Source organism: Zootoca vivipara, chromosome 1, assembly GCF_965207765.1.
Source record: "Zootoca vivipara chromosome 1, rZooViv2.hap1.1, whole genome shotgun sequence".
In the NCBI taxonomy this organism is placed as follows: domain Eukaryota; kingdom Metazoa; phylum Chordata; class Lepidosauria; order Squamata; family Lacertidae; genus Zootoca; species Zootoca vivipara.
In genome coordinates, this window is record NC_142582.1 from 75,012,876 (window position 1) to 75,031,414 (window position 18,539).

The following is an 18,539-nucleotide window of genomic DNA, read 5'->3' on the forward strand; positions in this document are numbered from 1 at the left end:
ACATATAAAGGAAAAAAAAATGAATGTAAATAATAGCATTCTGAACAATATCACCCAAGCAGCAAAAATGTACCTGCCTGCGATTTGGCAGTCTATTTAGCTATATATATATTAATTTATATTTTTGAGTTCTGGCTCCTTAATAAGATTGACAGCATAATTAGGTTCTCTTGGAAGTGTCACAAAAGATGTTTCTATAATTGTCCACAGGCGCATGCAGGGTCCAGCTGATTCACAATCCTGCTTGGATCATGTGAGACCATCATTGCATAAACTGGTTCCTCCACATGATGGTGGGCATGCAGCATCTGCCTGACTGTGGTAGTCTGAAAAGGCCTGCCTCAGCTGAGCAATCTGCCTAGGGGTGTTCCATCCCATCCTTACAGGTAACTGGGCTGTAAATGGGGAGATGAGAGTATCTAGGCCATGGTAGATTCTATAGAAACGCATGTTCTGAAAGACACTGGGACATTTTGCTGTCCTCGTTCTATTTGGCTATAAAAGAAGCATTCCCTTTATTGTAACCTTAAACGGTTTTACTATACTAAAAAATATTCACCCCATCTCAGCAGAGTTGTGGCACTCTGTCTGACACGATCACACACTTTTGTGCTAATTTCTCCTCAGAGCAAGATTCAAACAGGTGCATTTGGCATCTTCTTCCAGTGACAAACTCCCAGGCAACATGTTGGGGTTTTAGTCTGAGCCATTGAATAGATGGTATGCAAAATGAGCAGTGTGAATTAGTGCAGCGTGAATAGCCTACATTTCCCCCCTATTATTAACTGCAGTGCACTTTTTTAAAAAACACCTTTTTAATGTTTTTAAAAAAGAATTAAAACAGAGCTATGAAGCTGTATGAAGCATATTGACTGCTGTCTCCAAAACCCACCTACAGAGCGACCATTTTCTTTGAATATTGAAGCAAGGCAACTCAGTTGTTAAGTTTGTAAACATTCTTTGAAGCCCCTCATTTTAAAACTCCTCTGCAGATTTTCACCAAACCAATAAAGTCGTCTTGTAGAATATCAGCCTGCCTCTGAATAACAAATGGAATCATCTTTAGAATGGTCCTGGTTGCAGGCAGAACCTCAACCCAATTCCATCCCCACCTTGGTATGGGTGGAGTAAAAGCCTCCATGCCAGGGTGGCACTACGATCATCCCAGGCCTATTTGGCCAATCAATTTTGAGCAGGATGATCATGGGGGGTTTAAAAGCGGCAGCGCGACGTGTGCTTCGCACCTGCTTCGCGCTGCCGGACACCCGCCAAACCCCCCACCCCCCTGTTTTTATATGTGTTCTTTGGCCTTGCTTTGGACTTTGGTTGGTCGCCTGTCTTGGTCAGAGGCCAGGTAGGAATTTTTTCCATTTGGCAAATTGGCACTGGCCACTTGGTTCTCGCCTACCTCTTAGCAATCGTCACAACTTTGTAAAGTTTGGCGGTTAGGCATTGGCTCATTCATTTTTGGGGGAGGGGAGGTCAGCCATCGCCTGCCCCTCCATTTGACCAAGGATATTCCATTAAAGGAATCCAGGACCTGGGTCCTGTCCGAAGTCCGCTTGAGGGGCCAGGGCCAGGCCTCTGGGAACACCGAGGTGAGCTGCAGGTGGGGTCCCCCGATTTGACTCCCTCTTTGGGTGGTTTACCCTTAATTGACTTCCTGCAAAGGGGGCAGGAGTAGGATATAGTCTATGCCAATGCCTAAACCAATACCACTCACTTTGCCTGTAATTCAATAAAGTTGTGGCCAAAATTTTGCCCAATAACCTTACACTAAATATTATGTGTCTGTGTGAATTATTTTAATAAGGGGCTGGTTTGGGGCCTTGCCACGCAACTGCTACAGCAAGAGAATGGCTATTTCCCTCATGTCCTGCTTCTGCACTTTCTGCACTGAGAGCCAGTGTGGTGTAGTGGTTAAGAGCGGTAGACTTGTAATCTGGGGAACCGGGTTCGCGTCTCTGCTCCTCCACATGCAGCTGCTGGGTGACATTGGGCTAGTCACACTTCTCTGAAGTCTCTCAGCCCCTCTAACCTCACAGTGTGTTTGTTGTGGGGGAGGAAGGGAAAGGAGAATGTTAGCTGCTTTGAGACTCCTTCGGGTAGTGATAAAGCGGGATATCAAATCCAAACGCCTCCTCTTCTTCTTCTTCTTCTTCTTCTTCTTCTTCTTCTTCTTCTTCTTCTTCTTCTTCTTCTTCTTTCTAGAGGCTTCTCCCATACCTTCTCACGTGTGAAGCAGAAACCATCAGCTGCTTCAGATGTCTTGTAAAGACTTATCTTTCTGGCCAGCCTTTCCCTGAGTCATAAGATTGGAGCCTGTTTTATGCGTCTGAATTCTTGTTGTTGTTGTTTTTTTGTATATGCTTTTATATTATCTTCTGTTGCATTTCTGTTTAAATGACATTGTTTGTTTTCTGTATTGTACATAACTTTAATTATATATATATAATGGCTTTGAAATGCTTTTAAATAACTAGAATGCATGTAGGCCTTGGGCCTGATCTTGCACTACGCTTCTTAGGTTCTTATGTTGTAGGTGTGATGTCTTGTGCAAATCTGCACAGCTTTGTGCCATTTCAAATAATTCCAAGGCACAAGCCAATTTCTCACATATTTCTAAGGAGCAATTCCACACCTTCTATCCCAGCCTCATTTCCACCCTAACAGCCGCACAGCAGGCAAAAATTCAACTGTGGGAAATGGTGTCTAATTCACTTGTACCTGTATGCAACTGTTAAAGATATGGGGGTGGAGGAGTGGAAATGCCAGGAGAAATAATACTGAAATTGCACAGCTAATCTGTTGAAAACCTGCTTTGCAGAGCCAATAAAAAGGACATTCCAAAAAGGACCATGCAGTCACTAACTGAGACCTTTCTACACTGCCACGGTAATTAAATCAATTCAATATAGTGTTATTTTAGCTGACAATCTAGTTCATGGACTTTAATTCAGTTTCTCCACTTTTGCACTGAGGTAAGTGCAATGTGACTGAGTCACAGTTCTCATTTAAGGCCTAATTTGGCAGTCTGAAGATTTCTGCTGCTCTGGGAATTATAAAGCATCTTCATGTGACCTATTTTTGCTCTGCTCGAAATAACATTTTGAATTCTATTCCATTAAAATCCTCTCAGAGCATTCCCCCCCCCCCACTATTTTCCAACATAGCTGGACCAAGATTATAGATGGAGGAAGGGAGCCATATTCTGAACCAAATTCCATATTCTGTGGTCCTAAAGCTTTCTGTTCTTACATATCCACAGAAATAATGGCTTTCATTCCCCCCAAATTCAGAATGCTTTGCGTGTCACAGAATAATGGTATACTGAGTTTTTTTCAAAGGGCTCAAGCATTTTATATAGACCATATCTCCACCAAACTTTTGGCCAGATATATACTGTGATGGTGTTTCTACTTCATTAAGGAACTAAATCCAAGGTCTGGGTATGATATTGAATGGCTTCAGTCTGATCCAAAGACCATGGATCAGTGTTAGCCATACTCAGAATAATTTGGCTTATTAATGTCAATGGATCTATGTTGAAAAGAATTTAATTGACTACTACCAACTGAAGAGATGGGATTTTACAATCTCCTTCTTGTAATTACAATGCTTCCAAAGATACAGGTAGTTGAGACAGTGGCTGCCCATCTTAGCTTTGATGGAGAAAACTGGGAACATAAAATAGCAATCCTGCATAAATGATACATCAGGAACAGTTTCCAGATGTTGATTCGAACCTTTATAGCATTACACAGCCAGACGACCTTAGGAAGCATCTCTCTCATGCCCAACAATCACTGAGATCAGCAATGAAAGACCTGGGGTGAGGCCCAAGGCATTTTCTGTAGTTGCATGGAGGTTGGTATATGTGCCTGTGTGTATCACCCTCCCTTACTTAACTCTACACAACCATCAGGGCCAGGATGGAAAACCTGTGGCTCTCTAGATGTTGTTGTGCTTCAACTCCTGCCAAACCCAAACTGTAGCCAACAGTTTAGGGTTGACGGGAGTTGCAGTCCAGGAAGTTCTGGAGTCACAGGTTCCCTATCTCTGCACTAGCACATTCCAGAACATCTTCCCTTTGGGTGGCAGTTTTGATATATCTGCTCTTTCATAGTTGTTTTATTATTCTATTGAATATTAGCATCTGTATCTTTTTATTGTCATGTTTTGTTGGGTTTTAAGTAGCATATTGTAAAGCGGCATAGAATGCAAGTTGAACAGAGAATATCATACCATACACATAGAACACAGAAGACCATCCAGTATATTGCACTAAAATCCCAGCCAATGGCATTGCAATTACTGCACCTGCATAAGAACCTGGAAAAGAAGATAGCAATTAACAAAATGGAAATGCTTACTGAGGTGACAGGTCAGAAATGAATATTCATAAGAAGCCAAGTTTCTGTCTGTCAAATGTTCAGTTTCTACCAGTTCAAAGTAGAAAGACATCTTTGTTTTTGCAGGCTTCTGAAGAAAAGCTTCCATTGATGTTTTCTGGACAAAATGATCAAATGAAGTAGACCAAATGGACAACATTACCGTTTTTATTTGGCCAATATCATCACATGGTTAGTTCACCCCACAATACTAAAATAATGCAACAGTCAACGATTTTTTTTAGTCTTATTTTTGATCCATTTGGCTTTGTGGGGTGGGGGGAGGTGTCATATAACAGATGTGATAAAATGGTCACCTGAACACATTAGCCTTGGATCAGATGCTTGATTCAATGCCAATTTAAATGCCTTAAAAATACTCCTTTCCAGTGCACCTGTCATTTGTTATGTGAATACCGAGGAATTCCAAATGATTGTTTCACCATCTCAGTGTTTCATTCAGGTTGACAAAGAAATCCAATTGTACTTGTGTGAATCAGAGCTGCAACACTCGGAGTTACATTCTTAAATTCCTAATTTTTGTTCACAGACTGAGAGGTGTGAGCTTGCTATTCCAAACTGTCTTAGGTGGAAGAAAATCCAATGGCATTCAATAGGCGTGAACCTTGTTGATGGACTGGGGGGGGGATACCAGTTTATTTCAGAGAATGCTGGAGAAAGGCGAGGGGGAACACATTTGAGAAATTAAGATGCTACTTACCACAGAAAGAAGTAGTTACTAGTCTACTTCTCTCTAAAGGAGGTGCCCATTTACTCCATATTCCATGGCAAGCTGGATAAGTGACACCCTGTGGAGCAGATGACCTAGTTTATGATACCTGCTTCAGCATAATATAAATTGAGTAGTACCAGGAGTAATCAGTTACATGGAGCAAATCTGAGTTGTGAACATTCATAGGTCACTGAGGAGCTGGCAAATTTATGACTATCTGTGACAGGTAATACTTGAAATGCAATACTCATTTTCAGTGAAACATCTACATTTATTGTGCCTGATCTGATGTTTTCTAAGTTTGATTCATTCATTTATTTTAGTGGGGCAGAAATTCAACACCATAGCGCCCCGTGGCTGTGTATGTTTTGGTGGCATTTTTCATTTTACCCACCTTTAATTAGTCATATGTCTGATCTGACTCAGGGATGAATCGGATGATAAGCTAATGCAATCAGATTCAACTGTTAGTCATTTAAAACACGTGCTGCGGATGGTGAAGGAGGTCCATTGAAGCTAATGGGGCACTGCCCTGTCAACTTCTGTCTGCCCTCAGGCAGTCCCACCTGCCAGCCTTCTTTCAACCATTCTAGGGGCTGGCATTGTATGTCAGCTTCCTCCTCCATAAACTCAGTGTTGCGCTTGTAGAACTCAGCAAGGAGAAGGCAAGCAGCAATTTGGATACAAAGCTGAAGGATACAGAGCTACCAGCTGAGGAGCTGGACCAGATTCAGGGCTCTGAGCCTGCTGCTGGAGTTCAAGAGAGCACTGGGCCGGCAGATGACTGCCATCCCACAAAACCTGGGCCTATAGAGCCACAGCCAGGACCCTATTGGCATTGTCCTTTGAGTCAGAGGGACCTAATGCTTCCCATAGTATCTCAGTGACCCAGGGAGCACACCAGGCAGGAGGTCAAGGAACACAGGAAGATTCCTGTCTTCTGGTGGGAGGGCTGGCCCTTTAAGAATCTAAGCTTCCCACAAGGGGATGGAGACTGAGAGAAGTGACCTGGGGGCAGAGGCTTATAAAGGCTTAATATGCTATCAACCTCTGCTGTCTTTGGCAGCTGCCCTTCAAGAAAAAATATTCGGGCCACAGTGTTAGAGACACTGTTGAAGGGTTTTTTTTCATAATAAAAAAGCAGGGGGAGGCGGAGATGAGGTTTTAGGAAAGATTGCAAGTGAGGTGTAATAACACAACAATCGGTAAGTGGTGGTGGTCAGGTTTTTCCTCTGGCCTTATAACACCATTAATTTCCAAGGAGGAGGAGAATCTCTGCTGGAGCAAGTTGCTCACTTGGAGCTCTCCGTGGTACTTCAGCTCCTGCTCTGCCTCACTGGATTCAGCACCAAGGTGCTTGTGTCACCTGCCTATACAGTGGTACCTCAGGTTAAGAACTTAATTCGTTCCAGAGGTCTGTTCTTAACCTGAGGTACCACTTTAGCTAATAGGGCCTCCGGCTGCCACCGCACCGCCACTACACGATTTCTGTTCTCATCCTGAGGTAAAGTTCTTAACCCAAGGTACCACTGTACGCATAAGATACATACATATGGGATTCTAGTACAGGGGGCTAAGGATGAAGACATAGCTTGTTAGTTGGCCTCCAAATGTGTTGATTTGCACTAGATTTGCAGCTGCTTATCATTCTTCTAAACAAGTTTCTACTTCGTTATTCTGCTAATCCCGTGGGCTGTTTCTTTCTCCCCCACTTTCCTCATGCCTAGCTTACATTTATCTCTGCTCTATCTTGACATTATCTTCTCTTCTGCTCAGCTCTTTCATAGCTTCAGAATGAACTTCCTTCAAAGCATTCACATGCAGCCATTGTGCCTACTCCTCCAGGAGCCCATGCAGGTCATTCATGTTGGAGCAAAGAAATATGACATGTCAAGGTTACATCATGAGGATCAATCTTTCTCCTATTCAAGCTGGCCATGGTGATAGAGAAGCACACATGTTAAAGAGTTTGTATTTCTTATCCATACCTCTACAAGACCTTGCAAGATTCTGACAAAGATAACACATCCATAATGCACTCGAGCTGCGGACGGTATTAACATATTGAGAGTGGACGTCAATAGGATAGCTGCACCAAAAACCCTGTAAGAGAAGAGGAAGGCAATGGAATAGTGCTGTTTAAACCTATGCCAAGAATTCAAGCACACTGAGCTATCTTTTTATATTTAAGCTTTCCGTGAAACATATTTGCTGACTTAGATATCTGTGTTATTCATTCCATGCATGCCAAAATATCTATTTTAGTAGAGGAAAATTGTGATTTCATAAAAGGTTGTTTTAAATGCACTCCACATGCAGGATCCATCTCTTTGGGGAAATATTTCCCCAGTACTTTTTCACAATCAATCCACATTTCCCGGAGTGGGAAGAAGTTTCTGGCTCAGTGTTACAAGGCGTAGTGTGCTTTGCATGAGAGTGCACTGGTGTTGTATGGTGCTTTGCAACACCTTTTAAACAAAATATGCAAGCACAGGCTAATCAAAGCAAGCAGGCTCCTAAAAACAGGGGTGCAGATTCTCTGAGAGAGATTCTCTGCAACCAGCTGCCTTCAGCCAGTTCACATCTCTCTCCAATTTCAAAGAGCAAAACTTTATTCTTTTCTGAAACATCACTGTGGAACATTCGTTTGACTTCAACCTTGGCAGGTAGATTGCCTATTCAGGAAAATGTCTCCTGACTATTTGCTCCCATTAATGGAATGTCAGCCAACCATCCTGGACTATTACAATGCCATCAACTTAACAAAAGATGGCCACTTTTAGTCACAATGCTAGTACTGGACTTTGCATTTAATCATTCAATATAACACCATCAATGACTTTTCACTTGAGGAGGGTCAGTAGGTGAATATGAAAACAGCCCCAACTAAAATGTATTGTGTTTAATTTAAAATGTATTGTGTTTAATTTAATTTGTGTTTAATAAAAGTGCGGCTTGTTCTTTGATGTTGGATTCATACATGCAAGTAATCACTTGATGTTGCATTCATTGAGTAGTAAAGAATGCATGTGTGAACACACACTTAAAGGAATGGGTAGAGAAAACTTATGTCAACACTGACCATAAAGGAAGCCCCATGAACAGTGTTAATTTTGAACCACCATGACATATGTCCAAAACCAATTTCCTACTAAGAACCAAGAACTTACTGCATTACCTTGAACAGGTCATCTACTTCTCCTAGCTGCTGTTAAGGATAAATGAAATAAGGAAAGTATGTTGCCTTGAACAGGAAATGGGAATTGCATGGTGATCATCAACAAAACAGTCATTACCCAGAGAGGAAAATGTGGCTTGTATTTAATTCATTACAAACAAAGTGGGAAATAGGGCCATATTGCAAAGCATGGAGCACACTTCCAATACATGCTTTCTATGCATATGTTTATAAAAAGAGAGAAAAATTCTGGAACTGGAAACAGGATTGATTTTGTTTGAAAAGACAGAAAAATGACTTAAGGCAGCTGTGCGGGAAAAGGTCACTTGGTCCACAGAGGATGCTCCACTGAGATAGGTCTCCACTTCACTCTCTTATTATTAATACATCCCACCAAACCTCTTTCTGTATAAACAATCTCTCTCTCTCTCTTGAGAAAGAAAAAGCCTGAGTGTGTGACCAAGTACATATACCTATGTTTGACAGCTTTTCTTCACCAGTTTCCTGTATTTCCTCTGTCCCTAGATTAACTATACTGGTTTGAATTCAGTGTTTACTTTAGCATACAGTTTGTATTTCCTAGATGATGAACTCTATTAAATGTATGAGTGGCTCATTTCCTAGTACGGTATTTTATTTTAATCCATTCACTCCAGTGCATTTAACTTACATGAGAAGCTGCCCTTTCATATGAAAGTACCAAGATCCCAATGAAGCCAAGTAGTTAAATATATAAGACTAGTGTCATTCAGCCCGTTTAATAAACGGGCGCTAGAACATTCGGCCTTTTTCGGTGGCAGCGGCGCGTGGGGGGGCTTTTATTCCTTGTCTAATTGATTGTTCCTTCCCCCCTCCCTTTGATCCTTAATTTATCCCTAATTCCCCCCCCCCCGTTCCCAAACCCCAAGTCAAAGTCCCCCCTTTTTTTTACCTTTACAGCCCAGGCTCGGCTGGGGGGTGCAGGGGGTATTTCTTCCTTTACCCCCTCTGAAGCTTGTGTTTGGAGTGCAGGTCCCTCCCCACCCTGTTTTCGCGCGCTTTTTGCACCTGCCATTTGGTTCCTAATTTTTCCCCGTCAATAGTGCTGCTGCCAGGGCCCAGTGGCCGAATTCTGGCTCCTGGAGGGCCCGGGCGGCTGCTCCGGGGTGTACGCCCAGTTTTTCGGGGGGTGGGGGTGGCTCCCGCTACTTTTGTTGGCCTCCACGGCTGTTTTTCAGTCGCCTGCTGCATCCGGGAGGGAGCCTTGCCGTCCGGGGGGCTTGCGCCCGCCCGACACTTTCTGAGGGTCCCGCAGTTGGCGCTGAGAATTCGGTGGCCTCCCCGTGCCTTTCCTGGCCGTTCCGGCCCAGCGGGAGTCTCCCGGTTGCTTGCGCTGTTTGGGCCTCAATTTCGGGCCTGTTAGTGAGAAGAAGCCGGGGCCTCGATTTTTTGGTTGTCCCGGCTTCCTCCTCAGGCTCTTGGGCACGTTGAGAGAGGGCCTGCCCTGCTTAGGGGCCTTGCTGCCTGCTCCTGCCTTCCACCTGGTAGCCTCTGTTTTAACTGCTTATTGAGCCAGTGCAGGGCATAGGGGTGGGGGTGGGGTGGGGGGAGTGTGTGTGTGTGTGTGTGTGTGCAGTCTCTGCGTCCAATCCCTGTGTCCTTGGGGCACATGCGCAGTAGCGCAAACCCAGGGACACACGGAATCTGGACGCAGAGACACAGGGACTTTATTATATAGGATTAGGGTATATTTCCTAGTTTGGTTAAAAAAAAAATTAATAAACGGTCATCTATATGCCAGGTTTCTTTTTTGCGGTCACTTTTCTATCATACTTCATTGTCTTTTCTATTGCACTTCTGTAGTCTCCCTTTTGATCATTTTACCACAGGTTTCACATATTCTTTCATTGCTAGAGCTGTTATATTTTATATGAATAAATGTATCTTGCTCTATATCTGATATTGGTTTTATGTGGGGACCAAATTACACAGTGAATTGGAATGATTCAGGGCCTTTCCACCCCTCACATGTGATGTCAATAACCCATCCCAGAGTTGAATTAGGGACCCTACATAGCTTTGTGTTGCTTTGCTGTTTTTGTTCCTTCTGCATACAGATAGAGAGATAGAGAGATAGATATATCTCTGTCCATGGGCTTTGCAGAAAATGAGGTTTTCCAAAATGTTGCCTGCAGAGCACTGAAGAGCTGGGGGTGGGTGATGGCTTTTGTTGTTAAAATGCAGCAGCAGAGGGTTTAAGAGAGTTAAAATTAATTCAATGTAGCTCTGCTTTAACAGCAGCAACAACAACAAAACCACAGCCCTTCAGAACTCCACAGGCAGCCTAAGTCTGTGACAATCAAAAAGGAAAGGCCGGTGTGAAGCTACAAAGTTTTTTTTAAAAAAACAAATATACACACCCCACTCAGCCACTTGCTAATTCTTGTATGGTAAGAAATAGAAAACCTGCCCTCACCATTAAGGATTACAGAAGAAAGTGAATCCCTTTTATTTCCCCCACAAAAAGCCCCTCGAGCTATTTGTTGGCAATTTGGCAGACTTAATTCACTACAGTAGGGTTCCTGTGCCTGTAAATTTCATCCACTTTGGCCAAAAGGGGGAAAAGTTGTAGCCATGTTTACATTCTCCATTATGGTGAATGGAAAACACAAGGCTTTGCTTTATACCAAGTGGCTAAGGACCTGAAACACAGATCAACACAGAGAGAACACTAAATGGCTAGAAACAGATCAGAATTTTTTTTAAAAAATGCACACGTACAGATACAAGGCAAATCTTGGGGCATATGCACACTCCTAGCATAAAATACAATTAGGGTTTACCTAACTTACTGCCTGATTTTACAAATACTGTACTGCAAAAACACAGCAGCTCATAAGACTAGACCTTCAGGGATTTAGTGTTGCACAAGTAAACAGCTGATTTTGTTTATCCAAATTTCTGATTATTTTTGATTTCAGAAATTTGAATAATCATTATTGAAACATATCTGTTTTCCTTTGGATTTCTTAGGCTAGCATATCTGGTCTGAATGCTCCGACTTGAGTCTCACTATTTTCCTTGCCTATCTTGTGCTTTTTCTGTTTCAGGAGTAATTTTCTTTACTGAATTAAAGCAGAAATCAAAGTCTTTCATTTTCTATTATTTAAAGTCCCTATGCTAGTCTAAGTAGTCTTAGCATGTAAAAATTGTTGGTTCTAAGATAGAACCTCACCACATGGCAGAAGATTCTAAATAATGTTTTAGAGAGCATACTCTGTTCAAATAAGCAGCTGGCTGGGTCATAGAGTTTTATCTTGGTTCTGAGTGAACATCCTAGGACATGCCTAAGTGTCTCTTGTGACTGTGTGAAGAATTATAGCCATTTTTGGATGTTTTTCTACCACTGCTGATCTTCTTACTGAGACATAAGGACCCCAGGGGTGCATGGCACATAGCCTGTAAACCACCATATTAAACACTGTGGACAGTCCATTTTAACATATTTCATTTTCTCTGTGTTCCTCATTTTAGAGGGTCAGCATGGAATGCTCTGATCAAACACTGAGAAGAAAGAGGTGCAACTTTCACTTTAAAAAGAAAATCACACCTCGACTAAATGTTCCTACAGTGGTACCTCTGAATGCGAACCTGAAGCGCCGAATCTGTGCGTGCTCGCTGTGTGATTCGGCGCTTCTGCGCATGCACGTGACATCATTTGGCACTTCTGTGCATGTGTGAATCGCCGAACCCGTAAGTAACTCATTCCGGTACTTCCGGGTTCGGCACGTTCATATCCCGTGATGTATGCAACCCACAGTGAACATAACCAGAGGTATGACTGTACTTGAATCCCACTATTTCCCTGCCCCTCTCTGGGCTTTTCTGTTTCTGGAGTCATTTTCTTTCTGAAAGTGTTTCATTTTCTATTATTTTCTGTCCCTTTAATGGCACAGCCTATATTTCTATATATGCAAACTCGTACTGCAGTGAAGGAATTTCATCCAAAATCTCACAATGGTATTTATAAAGCTGACATCCAAATAAGAAGAAAGCTAATGTCTGAAAAATAAGGATAAAAGAAAGCTGGACAACACATGCTAGGCTGGACCTCTGCTGTAACAAGGCTACGCCTTCTAGGTGACTTTTTCATATTCCCTGGCACTCACTGCTCCCATTTGTATTGTATAACATTTGTATTGATACATCTCCTTAAATTGCCAGAATATCTGGAACAGAGGTGACTAAACAGGAGCACTTGCTTTAATATGAGTCTAGCAGCGCTGTCCTATCTGTGTTGATTCAGAAGTCCTACAGTGGGGTTTAATCCCAGAAAAGCATGAGTCATACTACAGTCTTAATGCAGATGATGGGAGGGGAAAACCAGAAGTATGTCTGAAATATCCAAAAAATAATAATCATTTAAGGACATTAAAGCACATTGTGTGGTTATCTGTCAGCAGATGGAGCAATTGCTTCACTAAATTCTACTTTCAGGAAAGTATTTCCTTATCCAAAGTAAATCACATTTTAAACTGGGCTATCAGTTAAATACAAATGTTACTTTCAACTCCCTACAGCAAGTTCACCCCTCCTTCCATTATGAGAGAATATATAGTAATACAGCACTAGCACTGAAACGGTCCTAGCAAACATTTAACATTACAGAGGGGAAAAAGGATTGCTTTTAATGTCAGAAAAGCCTTTGTGCTGTCCCAGTTCCTTTGTTTTACATCCATCCTTCTTCCAGGAATGCTTGTATCCTACACTTGTCTATGGAGGGCCAAACTATGCTTGACATTAATCATGTCATTTGCCCTTGGCTGCAGGCTTTCTCTTTGCAGAAATAGCCAGCAGGATTTGAGCCAACCTAGGTCAAGGCCCTTTAGCCCTTTGGCCTGTGCTGTGGTACCAATCCAAATATCCCTGAGGTCTTTAAGCCTTTAATTTGTGGGTGGGAGGAAGCTGCTATTGAAGCTCTTTGGGGGGGGGGATAAGATCAGAAGTCCACTGGAAGCCCTACTCTTGGGGATTCCTATAGAAGCCTTCCCCTCTTAACCACATCATGCCTGTCTCCTGTTCCTCACTTGCTGGTTCTCTCCAGATCTCATGAGCAGGCATAGCGTGATTTGAGTCTGACGCCCCTACAGCACCACGGTATGCATGTTTACTGAGAAGTAAATCCAGCTTTGCAATGGAGCTTCCTCTCACGAAGGTGTGCTTAGGGTTAGAACCCCAGTTTGAAGTTCCTGCTCAGCTATCAACTCCCTGTACAATTACAACAAAGTCCCAGTTCACAGCTTTACATTTCCATCTGTAACAGGCAAACATGATCCAGCTGAAAAATGACTGTGAAACACTAAATGCTAAGAGTGCTACACCACTATTGATTCAAATATCAATTTAGACTGTTTACTTCCCATCCAATCTTGACAGTGGCAGACTTTGGGGTCTCAAATTTCAGCAGTGCCCTGTGCAACACCAAAATTTTGCACCCCCACCTCTCACCTTCCATTCTACATCATGGTTGCAGTGCCCCCAAGGCGCTGCACCCAAGTGCAACTGAACCGGTCACACTCCTGTAAATCAACTTCTGGCCTTGGTTAGAAATTGTTTTGTTGTTGGCTTTTACACTACAGTGAGCTTCTTTGAAAATGTTTTCTAGAAAGGAGATATGAGAATGTTTTAAATAAACAAAGGTTCCTGTTTCTACTAATTGTATCCTATAAGGCACCATGCTGTCTAAGGGAGCTATATACCATATTTTTTGCTCCATAAGATGCACTTTTTTCCTCCTAAAAAGTAAGAGGAAATGTTTGTGCGTCATATGGAGTGAATGCGTGGTCCCTGGAGCCGAATTGCCCAGGGGTGAAAGGCAGATCGTGCTTTTTTTTAAAGAAAGAGCTAAAGGCTAACAAGAGGGAAAGAGAGTGTTGAAAGAACCCACTGAGCAGCTGATTGCAAGAGATCGGGGAGGGAGATAAGGGAGCTAGCTCCCGCCCAGCCCAGGCCCCTTGCCCAGGCCTCAATTGTTGTCTGCAGAGAGAGGCTGCTTGTTTCCCCAGCAACATGTGACTGGCTGATTAGATTATCTGTCTGGAAAGTGTAGAAATGGGTCATTTTCCTTTCCTAGAGAAGCTGCAGAACTGTGAGTTGAACCCCATAAAAACAGGATTTATTCCCTTTGCAAGGTAAGCTTTCAGCTGAAATGCACAACTGTGAGCTGACACCCCCCCAAAAAAAAAAACCCGGGGCTTTTCCCATTTGCAAAGAAAGCTGCACAATTTTGAGCTGATCCTCAAAAAAATGGAGCTTTCCCCCTTTGCAAAAGAAGCTTCCTCAAATATTTAATGGGGGGGGGCAAAGGAACCTAGACCTCTACGAGTTTGCTGCTATGCCTAGGACATTTCAAGAAAGCAAAAAAAAAATTCTTGTTTTCCTACTCTAAAAAAACTAGGTGCGTCCTATGGTCAGGTGCGTCCTATGGAGTGAAAAATCATTTGCAGTAACACTACTCCTATCAAATGGCCCTGGGTGTCTGGAGTCCCTTCCAAACCTCTAGGCTGCCAAGTTTAAACCTGGCTAAATGTCATGTTTGTACCCAGACCTGACAGTCAGAACAGGACTGATAGGCATGGTCCTTCCATGATCAGAAGGACCTTTGATTCAATAGGAACTCTGACTGCAGGAATGGGAAAGGGAAACTATGCCTGCCAATCCCTACCCCTTCTCCCTACCCATTCCAGCACCATCTCTCACACTGTTTCATAGGTCCTGCAACCCTCAGAGCAGAGGGACAGGAAAAGGGATATGGAGAAAGTTGATGAAGATGATTGGATACCTCTCCCTTTCATCATTGTGAGCAGAGCTCCACTCAGGTGATCTAATCCAGGCTGTGTCCACTTTGCCCCATGAAATACAGTTTGCTTTCTGTTTTTCACCAGCTGGTGAAGATTTTTTTGCTCTAGCCAGTTTTTATTTTATGAGACAAGCAATGCTTTTATGATTTAGTTTTAACAGCTGACCCTGTCTCTTTTACTACCTGTTTTATGAGAATATTTTAAAATAAAAAATAGTGGATTCACATTAGAATTCTTGAATAAACAATGTTTAAAATTAAAAAAGAATGCAGTATACTGCACTGAAGGCTGACAGATCCATTGGATTCACAGTTTTCCTTGTCACATTAAACCAGTGATGAGACAGGCTATTTCTATTCATTTAAAAATATATACGCCTTTCTCCATGACAAGGGGGTGGAGGCATCTGTGTGTGTTTCTCTAACTAAATCCTATTTTAAGCCTTTCATGAAGGATTAATATGGATAAACTGATTCTCTGCCACCACCTCTAATCTAATAAAAGCTTGGATGCATTATTAATTTTTGCCACACATCTGAGACCCACTCTTTTTTTTTTTTTGTCAAGCAAATCCCCCAGCCGTCCCCTCCCCAAATCCCTCAGTGCATCATTAAGTTGTGAACACGGCTTCATCACCTATGACAGAAAAATGGAAGACCCTCGAGCCATATGGCAGAGGGAGAGATCACTCATTAGCCCCCTCTGTGGGGAAACCAATGTAAAAAGGCACGGCAGGGTGGTGGGAGATCAGAACCTTTCAATGAGGCTTCTGCAGCACCGGCTGATCTGCATGGAAAACAAAGAAGCACATGCTGGTGTCTGGGATCATCTCCCAAGTCAAATATGTGAAGTACTGACTTCAACAAGATGTCAAGCTGGCACACTACACCCCAGGCAAGCACAGGCAAGCCAGGTGCTACATAAGTTGGTTTTTATTCCCCTTTGCCTTCTTCACACAGCACATGAATTATGGGATTTGGGCAGGAATTCTGCAACGCAGGGGGCTGGACTGGATGACTGTCAGAGTCCCTTCCCCTCCACAATTCTATGATCCTATGAATTTGTATCCACATGATGTCTTGATGGCCACCAATTTTGATAGCTTTAAAAGTGAATTAGACAAACTCATAGAAGATAAGGCTATGTCCCATCTCCCCTATCAGAGATAGTATGCCTCTAAACCGCAGCTGCCAAGAATCACAAGTGGAGGGAGTGCTGTTGCACTTAGCTCCTGCTTCCCATAGGCATAGCTAGCCATTATGAGAAGAGGATGCTGAACTGGATGGCTTGATGAAGCAGGGCTGTTCTTGTCCTCTAAAGACATCTGCAGCAACCATGCAGCAACAGAGTAATAACTTGATAAAAATTAGGTCAACAGTAAGTCTAGAATCACATATTATCCTCCAATGTGTGATTGTAAACTTCATTTTTGGTTGTGATTGCTGCTGGTAAGGGAAGGTTTAAACTTCTTTCTCCTCTCTCTCTACATGCCTGGTCTGTGATGGAACTCCTCAGCACCACCACATAGGATTGGATTATTTCAACCTCATGGCAGAGCTGTAAGCCACACAATTAATTTTCATGCATATGGGGTTGGCTCATGAGTGACTTTTCATGAAATGGGTTGCAATCCAGTGGAGACTTCCCCTGGATGAAGGGAGGGAGGCAACTTTTGCATATTCCCCCTGGAGTTCCCTGTTCCCATGGGTGGGGGCAGGAGAGGCAAAGTGTGTCCCCCCCACACACACACACAAGGAGCTTGCCCCCCACCATTGCTGGACTCCTTCCCAATAATATATAGTGCTATTTTTCTTTCAGAGATCTGAGCATGTGGAACACAACAAAGTCACCTAGAAATATATTTTGCCGCTACTGTGCCCACCCCCATTTCCCCCCAGTGTCACCACTGATTGTTCCCATTCTGTCTTAGAAGGTCTTAGACGGTCCCCCAATCCTGCACAGCAGATTTTCAGAGGCACAGTCTAGTACAAGCAAGTTCTTGCTAGAGTTATCTATAGGTGACCTACACTCAAACATTTTTAAATTTCAGAACATAGCCATGAGTTTCATTCTTGCAGGCAAAGAGAATTCTGGGCAGGGAAAGCAGGTGGATTGTTATTACAGTTCTGTAAAGATGAGTATGTCTGACAACATCTCTTTTAAATGAGGTGTTAATTTCACAGTGAGTACATGAAATCACAGGATGTTATAGGAGTCTCTAATGCTCGCATTGCTGAAAGTGTGCGGTGGAACTAATTAGAATGCCATTATTTTTCTAGGTTAAAATCTAGGTAAAGGTAAAGGGACCCCTGACCATTAGGTCCAGTCGTGACCGACTCTGGGGTTGCGCGCTCATCTCGCATTATTGGCCAAGGGAGCCGGCGTATAGCTTCCAGGTCATGTGGCCAGCATGACCAAGCTGCTTCTGGCAAACCAGAGCAGCACATGGAAACGCCGTTTACCTTCCCGCTGTAGCGGTTCCTATTTATCTACTTGCATTTTGACGTGCTTTCGAACTGCTAGGTTGGCAGGAGCTGGGACCAAGCAACGGGAGCTCACCCCGTCACAGGGATTCGAACCGCCGACCTTCTGATCAGCAAGCCCTAGGCTCAGTGGTTTAACCACAGCACCACCTAATGGTGGGCAATTAATTCACAAAACTCTAGCTTTCGTTCTCATTCTCCTAGCACACAGACATGTGTGTAGCAAGTCATGCCTCCTTCGCCCATTTAAAAAGAAAAACCTTCCTGCATTCCACATTCCATCCATACACATCAAAACATGTACAGAGACCCAGTCAGCTGCAAAAGCTTTATGGGATCCATTACTTCATCACAGGGACGTGAGTGGTGCTGTGGGTTAAACCACAGAGCCTAGGGCTTGCCGATCAGAAGGTCGGCGGTTCAAATCCCCGCAACAGGGTGCGCTCCCGTTGCTCGGTCCCTGCTCCTGCCAACCTAGTAGTTCAAAAGCATGTCAAAGTGCAAGTAGATAAATAGGTACCGCTCCGGCGGAAAGGTAAACGGCGTTTCCGTGTGCTGCTCTGGTTCACCAGAAGCGGCTTTGTCATGATGGCCACATGACCTGGAAGCTGTACGCTGGCTCCCTCAGCCAATAAAGCGAGATGAGCGCCACAACCCCAGAGTCGGTCACAACTGGACCTAATGGTCAGGGGTCCCTTTACCTTTACTTCATCATAAGAAAGGTGTGAAGTAGAAAAAATCACCTCATGGCAAAATCATTATAGATACTATCCCCATTAAACAGACTTACAAACTGTTGCAGTTTGTAGAGACAGATAGGAGGCAGGAGGTGGAGGATGAGTTTCAGAAACAACAGTGATGCTCTTGTCAGTGCCAGTGTTACTTTGCCACTGCTGCTATTAAAAACAAACAAAC

At 43.2% G+C, this 18,539-nt stretch overlaps 1 protein-coding gene across 1 annotated transcript in view; it reads right to left on the bottom strand.

The window, feature by feature from the left end:
• The window catches only part of SLC17A6 (solute carrier family 17 member 6), a 52,461-nt gene that overhangs the window by 9,837 nt on the left and 24,085 nt on the right, over positions 1-18,539 (bottom strand). The window contains exons 4-6 of the mRNA XM_035117534.3: positions 7,113-7,227; positions 5,113-5,200; positions 4,246-4,332 (exon numbers count right to left, since the gene is read on the bottom strand). Of these exons, the coding sequence (XP_034973425.1) occupies positions 4,246-4,332; positions 5,113-5,200; positions 7,113-7,227 (290 nt within the window). The remainder of the gene's footprint in view (positions 1-4,245; positions 4,333-5,112; positions 5,201-7,112; positions 7,228-18,539) is intronic.